The 18,135-nt window shown below is 40.6% G+C and overlaps 1 protein-coding gene across 2 annotated transcripts in view; it reads left to right on the forward strand.

The window, feature by feature from the left end:
* The window catches only part of LOC115267198 (uncharacterized), a 249,035-nt gene that overhangs the window by 72,388 nt on the left and 158,512 nt on the right, over positions 1-18,135 (forward strand). Inside the window, exon 2 of one of the 2 annotated variants that reach the window (XM_062845250.1) lies at positions 2,899-3,800. The exons of the other annotated variant lie outside the window; for it this stretch is intronic. Coding sequence (XP_062701234.1) covers positions 2,899-2,979 — 81 coding nt within the window. The 3' untranslated portion in view covers positions 2,980-3,800. Of the gene's footprint in view, positions 1-2,898; positions 3,801-18,135 lie in introns of those variants that run through there. 2 annotated transcript variants of the gene reach the window in all.

Consider the following 18,135-nt stretch of genomic DNA (forward strand, 5'->3'; position numbering starts at 1 on the left):
TACCAAAGCACTGAGATTTGGGGCTCTTCACTAACTTCAATACAAGATTTATGCAATCCTCCCACAGCGGAGAGCTGGCCATGTCCTTGCAACAGCTGCAGCTGAGGGATGGGAAAGGAAGATTGATTAGTTAGACACCTAAGGGGCGATTTCTTCACCCTGGCTTAAGCGTTAAGCTAGGTTTACCTGTATGGGTAAAACTGGCTTACCGGTTAAGCCGAGGTGAAATAATCGGCCCTAAGAAAGGTATGCAGAGACCTCTGCATTCTTATTATCGGAATACATTATTTATCCCGATATGATATACCTAGATGATATTGATCGCCTGAAAACAAAATATTTTGATGTAACGTTAAATGGAAAATACTTACCACTGGGGAGACTACTTTCATTCAATACTACATGCACTATCAGAAATTGTTTTATTTCGAAAATCTTTAATACGAAAGATCATGAAAATGTTTCACATAAACTAAAAAACGAGTTCAAACTGATAGATTAAAAATAAAATAAAATTCATACCAACAAAACGAAACAAATGTTTCTTACAAAAAAATAAATAAATCAAAATCAATCAACGTAGGTTCGAAGGTTCGAAGTTGTGACATGACATCGGAAAAGTGCTTGGAGTAGCAGATCTAGTGAGTGTTCCCAAATTATGATTGGATCAGCTGAAAAAAACAATGTTTTGTTTTTGAATATATTACGAATATAAATGCTATCATACCTGTGAAAGTTTATCTCCTGCTTGGGTACCACTGCTCGGTTGGGATTCTCCAAATCCAGAATCAACCAATTCAGATATGATAATCGGCTGGTCGAACTTGTAATATTCTGGAGCTTGGTTTATCTGGTCTGCATTAATCTGTTGCAAATAAATTGGAACAGATATGTTTTGGTAGTACGGGACTATTGGCGTCGAAACCCGGATTTCCGGATCAGCGTCATTCATTTGGCTCGTCGACGGATCATTTGATGCCAGAGTATTCCCTTCTTCTTCGGCCACCGTGTCGACTTGCTCATTCGTCAATTCACCAGGACCAATGAAGAGCATTTCGTCATACGGATTTTGAAATGCAACTTCTCTGGGCGAGTCTGCTGTCGGCGACTGAGGGTTTGGCGGAGGAGTAACAGGTGGTTCGCGGTGATAATCATCCCTTCTTGTGAACGATGGAGATTCCATTGATGATGCACGGTCGGCCGGTTCATTACTGGCAGTCATACGCTGTTTTTGCCGACTCGATTCATACTCGATTCGTTCGAGAGCAACCATTCTCTGCAGTTTGTCCTGCAGCACCAATGCTCGTAGCTTCGGCATGTCCCTTAGTTGCGCAGCGAGATTTAGTCCGAAGTATTGGAATTCATCCTGAATAGGTGGCGACACAGATGCACGGATGTTGTCCAATTTATTTAGCGCTGACGTTATGTGCGGAGGAACATTTTCGTCGGAGGTCGCTTTCGGTTTCACAGAGGACAATGCAGAACGGCGCTTCCGTTTCTTCGGAGTTGCGAGACTGCGAGTGAAACTCGACGACGCTACCGGAGACTTACGTTTCTGTCCGGCAGTTTGAACCGGACTATGCTCTTCCGATCCGTATTCTTTATTATATTCCTCCTCGTACCGCTTCAGTAGGTCAGCAGGGTCATCTCCCGATTCCGAAGATGATATTGATTGATAAAGCTGATAGTCTCGGACTTCGGGCTCAATCAATAGATCTTCGACAGACTTCTTCGATTGTTTGCAGGTGGATTTCTCGGGCTATGAATAGAAGGGGCATTATTGTATACCGGAAGTTTCAAGACAAGAAGAACAGAAGTTTTCCGGAACAGTAAATAGAATATATGTACTTACAATGTTGCTGTACGATTCTCTGGCTTCGCATACCGAAAGAAACTCGTGCGCTGTCTTGTACCACGAAAGCCGGGTGTGATAAACGTCTGCTGTTCCTGCGCCGGACTTTTTCGAACTGCTCATTTTGTTTTTTTCGATGTTGTAGGTATCACGGACCACTTTAATCCTCCTTTTGACCTCATCCACGGATTCAAGGTCCATTGCTGCACGGATTGTTTCCAGGGCCGCCAGCCTTTTCTGCTTATTTTTATACAGCTCGTGGCTGTAGTTCCACAGCAGCTCATGTTCCCTGTAGAGCCCCAGCAAGTGGACAATTTCGTCACTTGACATTCGCTTCTTTCGAATAGCCATTTCAAATTTCACCGATTTTAAAAACTCACAAATTTCCACGACGACGGCGGCGACAGCAGCGAGCGCGAGGACGAGCGAAGCAAACTGAATGAAACAAAGTTGTTTGTGTGTGTGCGGCACAATCGCAGAGATGCCAGTGTGTGTGACAGTTATGATTATTGTCTGCTAGTTCTAGCGCGAAAATCAGAACCTTCTAAAATAATCATGATAATTTTATTGTCTGCTAAAAAGTGTTTACACTGTGCTAATTAAACGCTACTAGCGCCAGTTCATGCATTGTCATGTAGTTTTAGCAAAGGTGTAAACGGGCCATTAACCCATACTGCAGCCCATGTGCTAGAATGATGGGAAGGCAGTGGGCTAATGATGTACGAATGCAAATCAGTTGTCAATACTACAGCTAGAAAAAAATCGCCAGGGTGTTCCGCTGTAACGGAATGCAGCTTCTCCGTGGAGTCATGTTTTATGGTAAACAGTTTTGCAGAAAAAAAAGATGTACAATTGTCTGACGGATGGTTTGAAGAATGCTCGTTATACAATCGATTCCAGTAGTCCGCTAAGTGTAATTATCATCGTTACACCAAACAGCCTCGTACCTTAGTGAAAGGGGGATCTCTTCTCAGTTTTTTTACCACCGCAATGTCGTAACGATGCCGAGAACACGATCCTAATGGTTTTTTTTTGTTTCTTTTTAGGTAAGTGTCGATCGCAAGCCGAGTTCTTCCTCCTCACCTGGCGATGATGTTCCATATTCCATCAACTGTTGTACTCGTTGAAACTGCGGTTATGATCTCTCGAGAGTGACACAGCGAAACAAGAACCTCTCTTCAACAAGATGCTGACGGTGATAAATGATCCATTAACAGAACAAACAATGCAATTACACCATAGCAGCATCAGCAACGAGAAACTCGCACTCGAAGGACGTGGTCCAGCACAGCATCCATCATCCATCAGTCGTGGTAGCACAGCAAACGCAACTCGATCCCGTCTCGGGATAAAAGTGAATCCAAAACATAATGCAAGATTCAATCTTCCACCGAACTTCCATTACACATAATCGAGAAGAATGGCCTTTGGCTCTAGCACCAGCGCAGGACAATAATGCAAGCCCACTGAAAACCAGTTCCTTTTATGGAGTTCTGGTTCGCTTGATAAAAACCCTTTTTTCTCGACTTCGACTGAGAGACGAACACGTGGGATGATTGAATTTCATAGGCTGGCTCATCCCGCGGTAAGAAGAAATCGTGATCGCAAATCACTTAGGAAAACAACCAGTCGGAGAAAGAGTAAAAAAAAAAGGAAAAATCATCTCAGTTAATAGTCGTGGACTACTGGTGATCGTCCTCGACCAGAGGATCTTATGCTCTTATGCTCGTGCATTAAATTTGAGTTAGAACACAAAACAACAACAGATGTGTCGTAGACGATATGTGGAATTAAGTCAGAAGATGGAAAAAAGCAGATCACGAAACATGATTTTATTTTTTTTTCTGCTTGATAATAGGATTTGTTTTGAAGCTGGAGCTTGGGCCATACAAGCTAATTTTGTCAGTCTGATGGGCTTTGGAAACTTGTTGTCTGTTCCGAACATAAGTTAAAAGTAAAATAAATCATATGCTAGAAAAAAAGTTTCAGTCTCCAGTTAGCCTAGTGGATAAGGCTTCGGATCGCCGATCCGGAGACAGCGGGCCCTTAACTCGTTTCAGTCTGTTAAATATCCTCGACTTCCTAGGGCATAGTGTATCATTGTACTTGCATCACAATCTACAGGTTCATCCAATGGCAGAAAAAGATAGTCCATCAGGACTCATAGAAAAATAAGTTCAAACGAGGCAGACCAAGTTCCAGTTGCAATGGTGAGCCAGCACAAAAGAAACAAAGTTACTACTGACATTGAAACTGTGGAGTAACCTCAAATATCCCTGTGTATTCAAATTATTTACCTAATACACATTTACATTAATTTTCCAAGTTTCATATTTCACAAGTGTTGAGGTGGATCTTAACAGACTTTATCATGTGAAAATAAATGCTATTTCAATGGCATTCCGATCCACTCGGGTCGACCAAATCGCACTGGTCAATCATCCACCATCATTCGTGGGAGAAGCGACGATGACTTCTGGAAGTGACACATCACGACGTATGATCTCGAAATCGGTCTCAAAAAGGAATTGTTTTGGTTTCTCGGTTGCTGGTTTTCAACTTTCGTTGACGGTAGATAAATATCTGTTTAGTTAGGGTTGACTTACGGTCCTCTGCCTACTATGTACCGTCAATCATCGTGTCTGCCGTGAGATTCATAATCGAATAGTCTAAACTGGGCAACCTGAGGCATTGGAAAAAATTTCAAACATTATGCCAAATAAAGTAGAATGCGCCATCGAGGAAGCTTCTAGGTAGGGATACAATAACACTAGTTTACAAAATAAAACGAAAGTCGTGAACTTTTACCAACGAACAAATTTTTTGATGCGTAATTATGTGTTGATATCAAGATCCAAATTTTTAAGTAGATCAGTAGTGTTTAAGTTTTTTTTTCTGAAAATCGAGCTCTACAGTTTTTGAAAATATGGAGCTAACTAAAATATAAATATCTTGCGTTGCGGTCAGCCAATTTTCAATCTTTTTGCATTCAATAGTAACAAAAACCGATTTCAAATCGACAGTCTTGTAAGTAGAGTCGAAAAAGTTTCCACTCCACTGTATTTTTTTCCTTCGTGTTTTCGAACTCAGGGCATGATTCTACACTAAAAAAAAAATCATCAGCTTATAGAGTTTAAAAATGCTGTAAACTAGTGTAATTATTATTCCGCTTATTCTTATTTTTTTTCTGTAGATCTTCGGCATTAGTTATTGATCACTCTTTCGAGGCTCTGATCATAAGGCGCCATCCACAAATTATATAACGCTCTAGAGGGAGGGGGGAGTTTGACCGAGTATTATTGCCCATACGGTTTTTATACAAAACAATTAACGGAAAATGTCGATTTTAGCGATACGTACTAAATTGATGCTGCATAAGACTACAATCGAAATCTTTGTCATTTCTTCGTACACTTAAAACGTTTTAACTTCATCAAATTAGGCTTGATTCAAATAGATTAAACCTAAACAAAATCAATTTGGTTTTATGATGGTCTTTATAAACTCCTTGAAACTAATAGGACTTAAATTTGTTACTTGTGAATTCTCATGATCATAGATTACACCGGTTTTGATGCGTTTTGCAATAATGGTAAATTTAATGCAGGGGTGAATCTTGCTGACCTCAGTTTATCCTGGGTATTTTAGGGTTTGCATCGCCTTACCAACTTATTATTGGGCAAAGATCTAAACCCTTCCCGGAGTCACCTTAGGATATTACTTTTCCCATCCCATTGAAAGCTTCCCCACAATCAACGCATGTTTCAGCTCATTCACTAGCTGGGACCTTCGACCAACATTAGGTACGACGATGAAAGTCTCTTTAATAAAGCCAAATCAATTAGGTACGACGATTTCAGACTGCTCTTGGAGGGCGATGAATGCATTCACCGCTTCAATGATTTCGTCCATACGTTTACACTGGAGTGGTAAGGGCTATCACCCTAATGCCTTCGACAAACGTTTTCTCGCTCCTGTTGAACTTTATTTGAGTTCAAGCATCGTCTAACCCAGATGTCCCAAGTAATATTTTTTAGTCGAGAAGACTAGAAGAGGTTCTTAGTAGAGCCATTATAAATCCAAAATAAAAAGTATAACGTTGTATGACGATTCTCAAAACCCCTACAACACTAATTGATCATAAAATTGTTACTTGGGGGTGTGTTTGATGCTTCGTACACCAGCTACGAGATCAAAGAGGTTCCCGTCTCCGCACATGGATTTCAAGAACTCGGAGTGCTTTGAGCCGCCCGTAAAAAATTAGGGGGCCGTCCTTAAGGACTGTATCATTAATTATGAGTACACCTTTGAGGTCCTGTATTAAAAAGACTATGCCTCATTTTGACAACTGCTGTGTGTCTATATGTTGCTAACGTTGTAAACAAACGATAACCTTTAATAAAAGTTAAAGTTTTTCCATAAGTGGAACCGTCTGGTCGAATGCTTTTTAGTCTATCTATTAAAATCCTCAAAATCAGTTTACTTAATAAAATACCTCAGAGATGAACCAGCCACGGGCTGAAAGTCTCTTTAATAAAGATAATAAAAAAAATAATAATAATAATAAAATACCTGTTTCTTCTCAATACGGTATCATTATAACTTTAAATTTTTTCACGATATAATGAACAACTCAAATAAGAGAAACCTGTTTCACATCTTGGGAATTCCAAAACCTTCTTCATATTTCAAAATTCATATTTACTCCTTCGTGAAGCCATCACAAATTTGTTAAAAAATTAATAGGTAGGGTAGCGAACCACTTGGGCAGCGGCCGGTATTTTGGGCACTCTTCGCTATGACTCAGTCGATTCCGAACAAATTGACTTAAAATTTCGTACACGGCTAGATACCGTACGTATCTCATCGGTTTCTAAAAATTGTGTCAATTGGTTCAGAATTGGCTGAGTTATAGCAGAAAAGTGCCAAAATAGGACCCCTGCAGAGATGGTTCCACTTCTCTACGTATAAAACTTCATATTTTTCGATAATTTTCCGAAATTGCTGCAAAACTTGAAGTTATTAAACTCAATCGGAAGGTTTTACAGAATTAGGAAAAAAAAATTGAACTTTAGGGGCAGTTGCAACCCTAAACGATCAAGAAAGTGAATTAGTTGTTTAAGCTTCTAGAAAGTATTTTTTATGCTCCGTAGTGTTGCCAACTTTAGCAAGTGTAGGATCTTAAAAAAATCATTTCAGGACGAATGGTTCATTTGCATACCACTGAAGTGTTTCAGAAAATTTGAGATAAATATAATAAATACCGGGAGACCGGGAGAGTGATTATTCTAATTTGAATTAAATATTTACTTTAGATAACAAGTTTTTGAAAACAAGTAGAAAACTAACCTGATGCAAAATAGGCAAGCTTAAATACAATTTCAGAATCTTGACTCAAATTCTCGGAATGCCATAAAATACAATGAATAGTTTTCAAACACAAACTAAGAATGTCAATCTAACATTCATGAAAAAGTTATGACATTAGTTTTACTTTGCAAAAACAAAGGCCACAAGAAAATTTGGCGGTTAAAATCGTCAGAATTTATTTTTTTTTTTTTCCATCTCAGGAACCTGCGGCGCACCTGAGAAAGATTCACGGCGCACCAGGACCCCGCGGCGCACAGTTTGGGAAGTACTGGCCTATCTTGATGCATGGGAAATTCCTTGCCTAAAACGCTCAAGAAACCGTTTTTCTTCGATCGCAGTACGCAGTTGCGAAGAAATGACAATTCAAATGGCAACCACAGTAGACAATTTCTGCCAGGAATCCGTCAAGAAGTTTCTTAAGCGATTTCTCTTGAACTCGAAACTAGGCTTGAACGTCGAAATATACCGGAAGAAATGTGTCCAGAAATTTATTCTGCCACTCATCTGGCAGCCCAAAGTTTCTACATTATTTTGGCCGGATTTGGCATCCTGCCACTATGCGCATGACATCTTTGACTGGTATGAAGAAAACAATGTTCAATTTGTGGAAAAGGCAATGAATCCTCTAAATTGAACGCAAATAAGGCCCGTTGAGAAATAGTTAACTTTGATAAAAGGGAAACTACGGAAAAAGGAAAGAGGAGTAGAAGACGACAAGAAATTCAAAATCAAGCTGGGTCAACCCAAACAAAACGATCGTCGGAACGGTTGTCCGGGCTCAAGACGTATCCGGGCTCTAGGTGAAATGGCACCCTCTGATTCTCCCTGGAACGCCCCCGATATCAATTAAAATCCCATGAAATCCTCTGGAACACCCATGGAACCCCCCTAAGACCACCCGGAACTCCCTGGAACACCCCTAAAACTCCCTTGAGCGCCTCTGATATCCCTGAAACACTTTTGACACTTTTGAACCGTCCCTGAAACCCCATGGAACGCCTCTGGAATCACCTGATACCCCCTGAAACACTCTTGGTACTCCTCTGGGGTCCGCCAAAACTTCCTGAAACTCCTGAAACTCCCTAGGACGACCCTGAAACCCCTAATAACCCCTGTAACGCTTCCCTCTGAAGCCCACTGGAATACCCTAAAACACCCTGGAGGTCCATCAAATCTCCTAGATTTATCTAGGAAATCCTTTCGTGAGCCCTCTAATATATTCATCCGGTATTCCTCAAAAAACTTTTTCAGGGATTACTCCAGCAATTCCTACCGGAATTCTTTCTGGAATTATTTCCGGGATTGCATCAAGAACTTCTCCTGAGATTCCTGTGGTAATTCATCTGGGAACTCTTTCCAGGGTTCCAAGGTTTTGGAATTGCTTCGGAAACCCCCTCCCGGGATTGGGATCTTCCAAGAACTTCTTTCGGGATTCCTGCAGAAGTTTTTATCAGGATTACGTTATTCCGGAATCTCCTTTCGGATTTTTTTTCCGAAACTGCTTCCGGGATTTCTCCAGAAACTTCTTCTTCCAGGATTTCTCTAGGAACTCTTTCTCGAATTCCTTCACGAGTTCCTTCTGGGATTCTTGCAGATCACTCTGGGATCTATCCTGTGAATATCGTGTAACTCACCGGAACCATCCGTTCCCAACCATCTTAGCAAACTACAGTAGAATCACTTGGCATTGTACTTGACTCACTAGCAACCTCGACATGATGCTTGCTGTCACTGATGCTTGCTAGGGGAAAGGCAAGCAAGAGGAATGACACTAACATTATTCACACCCAACAGATCCGGATGTTCATTCTGGAATTCTATCCGATGTTCCTGAAGGAAATCCTTCTTCTTCTTCTTTATGGCTCGACGTGGAAATTGGCCTGTCTTTCTTCAACTTAGTGTTCTTAGAGCACTTCCACAGTTATCAATTGAAGGGCTTTTTTGTCTGCCATTGCATGAATTTGTACATTCTGTGGCAAGTACAATGATACACTATGCCCAGGGAGTCGAGAAAATCTTCTCGACCGGAACGGGAAACCAATCCACCGTCTGCGGATTGGCGATCCAAAGCCTAAACCACTAGGCTAACTGGAGACCCACTGATTGAAATCCTCTAGGAGTTCATTATGGAATTCCTCCAGGAGTATTTTAAGGAATTCCGCCTGGTGAAATTTCTGATGGAAGTACTTAAAGGTCTTAAAGGGTGGCTTCTGAAGCTCGTTGAGGAATTCCTCCAACATTTTCTTAAGGATGTTTTCCAGCAACTTTGCCAGGAATTCTCCCCGGAATTCCTTATGGTTGTCTTCTTATAGTTCCTTCCAGGATGTCAATTTCCAGGAAATCCTTCTGGAAATCCCAGAAAAAACATGTGAAGACATTCCAAAAGTAAACTATTACGAGAATCTTGAAAGATATTTCTGGAGCATTCTTGAAATCTCAAAGTGAATCCTGGAGGAATCCTAGACAGATCCATTTTGGAATCTCAGAAGGAACTTGGAAGAATCCTAAAGTTACCTTCTAAAGGACGCTTCAAGAAGAATCTCAGATGGAGCTTCCCGAGGAATCACAGAAGGAACTGCTATAAGAATCTTGTAATAAATTTCTGAATATACGACGAAAAGTATTTCTGGAGCAATCCCAGATGGAGGAATCTTGGAATAATTTTGGAATTTATTTCTAGAGGAATTCAGGAGCTTTTGGAGGAATCCCAGAAGGTATTCCTTAAGAAATCTGAAAGGAATCTCTGGAGGAATCCCGGGAGTATTTCCTGGATAAAACCTAGCAAGAGCTCTTAGAGGAATCCCAGATAGAACAGCGTTGGGAATCTCAGAAGAAACTCCAAGAAGAAACCCAGACGGCGCTTCTGAAAGAGTTCTAAATAAACCCCTTCCAAAAATCTCATAAAGAACATCCTGGGAATTCCAGACAGAAGAAACTTCTGTAGAACTACTCCTGAAGTAGTTGGCCCTGGTGAAGAAAAGGCAAAAAAAAAATCTTGCAAATTCCAGTAGCAGATCGGTGGCATCCAGCGAATTACAAATGAGCACTATTTTCTCACGCTCTGCAAAACCACATGGAAAAAAAATTGAATTGTTTCATGAATTCCGAATCACAAAAACATGGCTACGAACCGTCAGACTTAGAAAAAATCACCTAAGCAACTGCGGCATTCAGTGCCCTATGCATGATCCATGATTGGATCGGGAGAACCGGAAAAAGCCGGGAATGCAAAATCACCGAAAACAAAAACTGGAAATATACAGGAATTCAGGTTGCAACCGAGAAAATTTCGAATTCCATTAAAAGATATTTTTCACGAATATTAGCTTGATTTATATTTATTTCCGAATTTTCTGATATATGATATTCGTTTCTTTATTAAACATGTGGCTCCCATTTTAATCCTACGAAAAACAAAGGATTGAAGCACCGTTTCTTTTGTTTCTTCGGAAGCAATCGATACTGTAGTCGCTTCGTTTTAAATAGGATGAATTTGGGAGCGTGAGATTTCTTATGGCATTTAGACCCTGTATTGGTATGGGTCCCTCCACATCTGGTGGCAGGAATGAGAACCCTACACCCTAAAACGAAAGCACACAGCGAATGAGTAACTTGCGAAAAGACAAAGGATTTTTCACTCATATTTGCGTACGACTGGATCAACACAAAAAATGTGCTGATCCGGTGTTACACAAATTTGCGTGAATTTTCACACAAGTTTGCATGAAATCTTTTGTCTTTTCGATCGCTGTGTGAAAGTTACTCCTTGCTCTGTGTATATCGATCTTTCCGTGTACGAAAAACGTGACTCCGCCAAAAAGTGCCATGGTGCAGCATTGGCAAAGTGCACTTTTTTCACTTTTTCGTATCAAATTCCGCATCGTAGAGAAACAAACCAGCACTTTTTGGAAAGAAAATTTAATACTCTTTCAGATGCGTTTAGATTCGGTAGGTACTTAGGAACAATTTATGTGATTAATTTGAAGAGCTCTTGCTATGCCTCCGGCGGGTGATCTTCCGGATTTTTTTGTTAACTGGCCAATCCGGTATCTGTCGGCGTGGGCATCAAGAATAATGATAATGGAAGCCATTGCAAATGGAAAATAGCAACCCAAGTAACACAGAAAACATCTTCAAAAATTAAAATCTAAAAATATGGATTATAAGAGTATTATAAGCGAAATATAAAACATCATGTGTAGGAAAAAAGCTGAAACGATGTTATTCGCTAACATGCATAAGAAAAAATGACGTCAGCTCAAAGAAGAATAAAATACGTTATTTGAACACCTATACAACACTAGCAATCATCGCTGCCAACTGCGTTTTTGACATAATGTTTAAAAATGTTTCCCAGCAAATTGTGATTTTGATGTTCTGGCTTTACTTGCTTTTTTGGTCACTTTTCCTTAGTATTATTTTCACATGAACATGTCAGAACCCCGCACGAATGCAATTCTGTATTCTCGAGCCAAAGGGTTCTTTATGATATATTTTTAAATTGAACTCAGTGGCGCTTGAATCACCATGAATCTTAAGCCGCAGGTAAAACAAAGCTTTACCATCACTGAGTATAATGCGATAAAAATCAGTGATTTAATCAATTATAGCTCACGTCTATTGGTATTATGACATGGAAACATTTTCTTGAGATAAAGTCGTATTTTAATATATTTTTTCGGTTGTGTTTTGTTTCTGTCAGTTGTGCCAAGTCAAGAACGGTGGGATAGTTATTTGTTAAAAAAACTGGTTTCTAAAAGTTATGTTACGAAACGAAAAGCTTAATTTCAACCTTTCCAGTTAATCTGTAATGGAAATGTTATCTGATAGTTAAATAAGCTAAAAATAGCTTAACTACAACCACTGATTGTGTTTGTATGATATGAGTAATTTCCAAGTTTTTTTTTACGATAAATTACTCTTATGTAACATATGTTCAATCTCGAGTTGGATGAAGCGTGGGTCAGGCGCAATTTTTAGTATTATAAGTGTATCAGAATACAACTATCTATACTTTGAAAGATGTTTTATAAGCCGCCATTTTTTGCGCTGCTTTGATTATATAAGTGTTCAATTTTACGTAAATTCTAAAAGAAAAATACAACCGATTATGTTTGAATCGTGAATTCCCAACTGTTATAGAACTAGTGGTGTTACTAGGGAACTTCTAGAGCAAAAAATGAGTAAAATATGACGACAAAAAAATGTCCTTTTTATGTAAACAAGCGATTTTCTCCTTATCTCACCAAGCGCCTCTACAATTTGGGGTAATCCGAGTTAGCCTATAGTCTATATACACTCCCGATCAAAAGTTTGGGGTCACCCCTCAAAAACATGTCATTTTTTAGGCCCATATCTCCACCAATTTGTGTCCGAGTTCCTCCTCTCTCTTCTCTTCTTGGCGTAACGTCCTCACTGGGACAAAGCCTGCTTCTCAGCTTAGTGTTCTATGAGCACTTCCACAGTTTTTAACTGAGAGCTTCCTCTGCCAATGACCATTTTGCATGTGTATATCGTGTGGCAGGCGCGAAGATACTCTATGCCCAAGGAAGTCAAGGAAATTTCCTTTACGAAAAGATCCTGGACCGACCGGGAATCGAACCCGTCACCCTCAGCATGGTCATGCTGAATACCCGTGCGTTTACCGCCTCGGCTATATGGGCCCCTGTCCGAGTTGAAAACCCTTGGACTCATTCAAGAGATAGTAAGTCAAAGTAACTTTGAACATTATTCAGGTGAAACTTTTACAAAAATATGTGTATGAAAACTTAACCCAATGTTGCCAAATTTTCTAAAAAAAAATAATATGAACTTACGGCAGTGTCGCTGGAAATTGGGTCGACCAAATTTTATGATGAGAGCGGTAATATAACTCATTTTCTATTAGCTTTCAACTGCTTTTTACCGAACTTGGCTAAAAAAAATCTAGAAAAACAGTTATTAAGTAAATGAATCCTTGATGTCATCGACCAAAAGTTTGGGGTCACCTTCGTAAAACATGGCAAAGTGATTTGCTGATATCTTAGTCATCTATAGTTCATCTATAGTTCAATTCTTTATGGCTCATTTCAAAGATTTCAAAGATTGGCGGAGATATGGACCTAAAAAATGACATGTTTTTGACGGGGTGACCCCAAACTTTTGATCGGGATTGTAGGTCTCGACCGGTCATTGGCGACAAAATTTTGATAATTTATATTGCACACTTTTGCAAAATCTCACTTCTTTTTTCAAATGGGCAAAATCATGTAAGGATGGGTCTTTTATTGCTGAAACTTTATTAAAGGAACGTTCGCTATATCGTTGTACTTGCAGAGCTCCAAAAACCCTATACTAGAATAATAATTCGATTGAAAACTGGGAACCTTGACTATTTTTTGAATAGTTTTAATTAAAAGCCGGCAACGAATTAGCTGAAAGGGTGTTTTGTGTGCCTGAAGCGCACCGATCAAAAAAGTGTTAAATCACCCAAACTTGAACTTCTGTTGCCCATTGTAGATTGTAATCTGATACTTTAGCAGCTATTCCGTGCGTCCAACGAGCAGTTCCGATGTGATTTATTGGATGCGCCCAGCAGTGTGAATCTGTTTCTATTTCATCACCTTACGCCGTTGTCCCGAAACAACTATGTAGTAGGTAACCACCATCAGCCAGCCCGCTTGAGGTGATTGATCGATCTCTATTATGCCGGTCATGAACCATCGCATCGTCTTCATCAGATTCGGTGATGATCTTGGGAGGGATGATCGAGCGCTGGGCAGTACTGTACATTCGGACCCCGGCCCGGGCTCAATTCGGTGGTATATCTGTTTTCTTAAATCTTCTTCCATTATGTGCCCACTGAACTGACTGACCGCGGTGTGATGTACGGCTTTAAACCCCTGTGGACCTCTAGTTATGGGTTTCCAGCAGCCAGCGAAAGAGGATAAATGTGTTAAAGTTTTTATTAGTTTTGGCTTAACGAGAAATCGGTTGGCGGTGGGAACTTGAAACAAATGCGCGAAGAATGGCATTAACACTTTCCTGAGCTACCATTACTGGTTGTCGTTGTCCTCTTCGTGGTCAGAAAATCAATCAGCGGAGCTTCGTGATGGGAACCATAAATCATGTTCTTTAAGGCTCAGATTAATTCGCGTGCTTAAATCTTTGCACGAAGAACCAGTCGGAGATCCGACTCGCGGAACGAATTCGAGAGCACTTGAAGATTGCGTCGGCAAAACTTAAGAAAAAAAAGTGCGCTTCAGACCCAATAGCCGAAAACTCAGTCATCCATTACGGTGTGGTGCGAAATTCAATTTACGCCTAGAAGTTTGAGCACAAACCTAATTAATTTTCCCCTCAGTGAGGCAAAGTTGCTTGACACTGGAAAACTCCTCAGCCCGGGTTTGCAATCACCCATGACAAGCCCCGAAGTGTCTGCTGGCTATGAAGTCGAGCGAATGAGGCTTGCGGTGATCACATCTGGGTGGGGTCCTTTCCATACGAATCATGTATATAGGATAGATAGGAGGGGCCAAGTACCAAGAATTATTATTAAGCATGTACATTCGTAATAGCTTTCGGGGTCTCCACCGCCTTAGAAGCGAATAAAAAGGTGATTTGTCTCGACAAGATTAGTATCGCGCCTCTACGGCGCGTTGAGTTGGGTCCAAAGATCGCACGTACCTACAGATGTTGAATATGGAACGAACGAGAGTTGAAGGTGTTGGCACGCGCCCAAGACACTGTCGTTGTCGTTGTCGCCACCATCGTCGACTTAAGCCGCTCATGCGAGCACAGTGATCAATAATGGTATCGAGCGAACAAGATCTGAGATTTAGTTTACTTTTACATTTTGCAACAGTTCTTTTTAAGCTGGTCCTACTCCTAGATCGTGCCAGCCTGTGGTGAACTTTGTTCGGATAATTGTGGGCACGGGGCCATTACGGTTGTGACCTTTTCAATTGAAGCAGTTAATCATTTCCGCGTAGAGCGTTTGGGTTCGCTGGACAACTTCATAATTGGTTGCAAATTTGTCTATTCCTCACAGTTTAATAGTTCGTACATGTTGTCCGTAGTTTTTAAATTGAGCAGTATTACTCAATTTATAGGTTCATCCATTACTAAAGGCGTCCGGCCATTTGGCCGAATAGCATTTGGTCGATTTATGATCAAAAGAATTTAGAGACGTGGACAAACTCTGGATGATTATCAGCAATACTTCCTTATTTTAATTATAGGCTATTGTTTCTGGTTTTACCATTAAGGGATTAGTTGGCAGTGGAACTGTGAATGTTCATGCCAGAGATTTTTCTTTTCTTTTGGGTCATAGATTGTTTTTTCATGTTATACTAATACATATAGGAAACAGTGGCATGATCACTTAAGCTCATCATTCCATTTTCTGTCTAACGGCATTCGATCGAACGGCGTTCGGCCAAATGACGCTTCCGTCTAAATGACCCGGAACCAATACTGAATGATTTTGGAACATTTGGGAAGGGGTCCTATTTACGACACATTCCGCTTAAAACCAGGTCAATTTTGTACCAACTGACTTGAATTTTTGTAGCCAGCAAGTTACTGTACATATCCCACCGTTTACAAAAACTCATGCCAATTGACATTGCCGTAGTTAGAGGGGAACCTGGGGGCAAATTTTCATGATTTTGTCTATAAACATAAACAATACTGAAAAAACTAAAGAAATGTCTCAAAATTTCGTGTAATAAGCAAAATGTTGTTATTCGATTGTTTCAAGCAATCGAATTGAGAAAATTTCCTTCAAAATTTCTTGTGCATTTCTTCAGCCGTTCTTCATTCACTTCTTCGGCAATTTCTTTACAAATCCATTCGGCAAAGACTTGAGATTTCTTTGCAAATATCTATGAATTCCTTTGGAATTCCTCCAGAAATCTCTTCGTTAATTCATTCGGGAAGGTCTTCGGCACATTCTTTGAGGAAACTATCAGCAATTTCTTTGAAAATTCCCTCATTAATACATACGAGAATTCTTAAAGCAAATTCCTCGTGAATTCTTCAGTAATGCATTCTTAGGGTTTTCTGTTGCAGTTTCTTTAAAATGTATTTGGCAATTACTTTGGAACTTGCTTCGAAAATTACTTGAGGAATTTAATCAGCAATTTCATTGAAGATTTCTCATGTTTTTTTTTACATTTTCAAATATTATTTTGAAAACTTCTTCTGCAGTTCATTTGGATATTCCTCAGTAATTCCTTTGAAATTTCTTCCCAGAATTCTTTTTACAATTTCTATGGAAATTTCTTCGGCAATTTTTCTATTTTTTTGTAATGAATGTAAAAAATTATTTCTGAATTCTTTCAAAGATTCCTAGAAACTCTTTCAGCAACTCCATTGGCGATTGTTTTGGGAATTTCTCTGGCGTTATCTTAAGAAAATCTTAAGCAATACTTTTGAGAATTTCTTTCGAAACTCTTTGGGGTGTTCTTCAAGAACTTGTGTTTTCTAGCCAAACTTGTGTTTTCTAGCCAAATTTCTCTGACTCCTTTGGAATCAATTTCAATTTTTTTTTGAGGAATTGATTTGACCAACTCCTTGGAAATGCTTTCGCATTTTGTAAGGGATTTGTATTTCATAGGGAATTTCCCAGTCCGTTTTCTGGGATCTTTTCCGGCAATTTCGATGAGAATTCCTATGAATATTCTTCTGGAGGATCGATTGAAAACGGCTACGCAGTCTTTCAATATGGAAAAACGAGGCTTTTTATTTGCCCGACGTTTCGACTCTGGGGTTTTGTGTCATCTTCAGGGGTAATTAATTTTTCGAAAAACAAAAAAAAATAATCACCCCTGAAGATGACACAAAACCCCAGTGTCGAAACGTCGGGCAAGTAATAAACCTCGTTTTCCCATATTAAAAGACTGCATAGCCGATCTATGGTGCGAACGTTTAGAGGTAATCATACCATCTACCAGAGTTGCGGCAACACACGTGAGCTGGGAACAGCTTTTATAGTGATGGGCGACATGCAGAGGCGCGTGATCGGTTGGTGGCCGATCGACGAAAGAATGTGCAGGTTGAGGATCAAGGGCCGATTCTTCAACATTAGCATAATAAACGTGCACAGCCCTCACTCCGGAAGCACTGATGATGACAAAGACGCATTTTACGCGCAGCTCGAACGCGAGTACGACCGCTGCCCAAACCACGACGTCAAGATCATCATAGGGAATCTAAACGCTCAGGTAGGCCAGGAGGAGGAATTCAGACCGACGATTGAAAAGTTCAGGGCCCACCAGCTGACGAACGAAAATGGCCTACGCCTCATCGATTTCGCCGCCTCCAAGAACATGGCCATTCGTAGCACCTTCTTCCAGCACAGCCGACCACGTTCTGATTGACGGACGGCACTTCTCCGACATTATCGACGTCAGGACTTATCGTGGCGCTAATATCGACTCCGATCACTACCTGGTGATGGTTAAACTGCGCCCAAAACTCTCCGTTATTAACAATGTACATTACCGGCGGCCGCCCCGGTACGATCTAGAGCGACTGAAGCAACCGGATGTCGCCACCGCATACGCGCAGAATCTCGAGGCAGCGTTGCCGGACGAGGGTGTGCTCGATGTGGCCCCTCTAGAGGACTGCTGGAGTACAGTCAAAGCAGCCATTAACAACGCAGCCGAGAGCACCATAGGGCACGTAGAACGGAGTCGACGAAACGATTGGTTCGACGAGGAGTGCAGAGCGGTTCTGGAGGAGAAGGATGCAGCGCGGGCGGTAATGCTGCAGCATGGAACCCGACAGAATGTGGAGCGATACAGACAGAAGCGGAAGCAGCAGACCCGTCTCTTCCGGGAGAAAATGCGCCGCCTGGAAGAAGCGGAGTGCGAGGAAATGGAATTGCTGTGCCGTTCACAGGAAACACGCAAGTTCTACCAGAAGCTCAA

This window comes from Aedes albopictus, chromosome 1 (genome assembly GCF_035046485.1).
Source record: "Aedes albopictus strain Foshan chromosome 1, AalbF5, whole genome shotgun sequence".
NCBI lineage: Eukaryota > Metazoa > Arthropoda > Insecta > Diptera > Culicidae > Aedes > Aedes albopictus.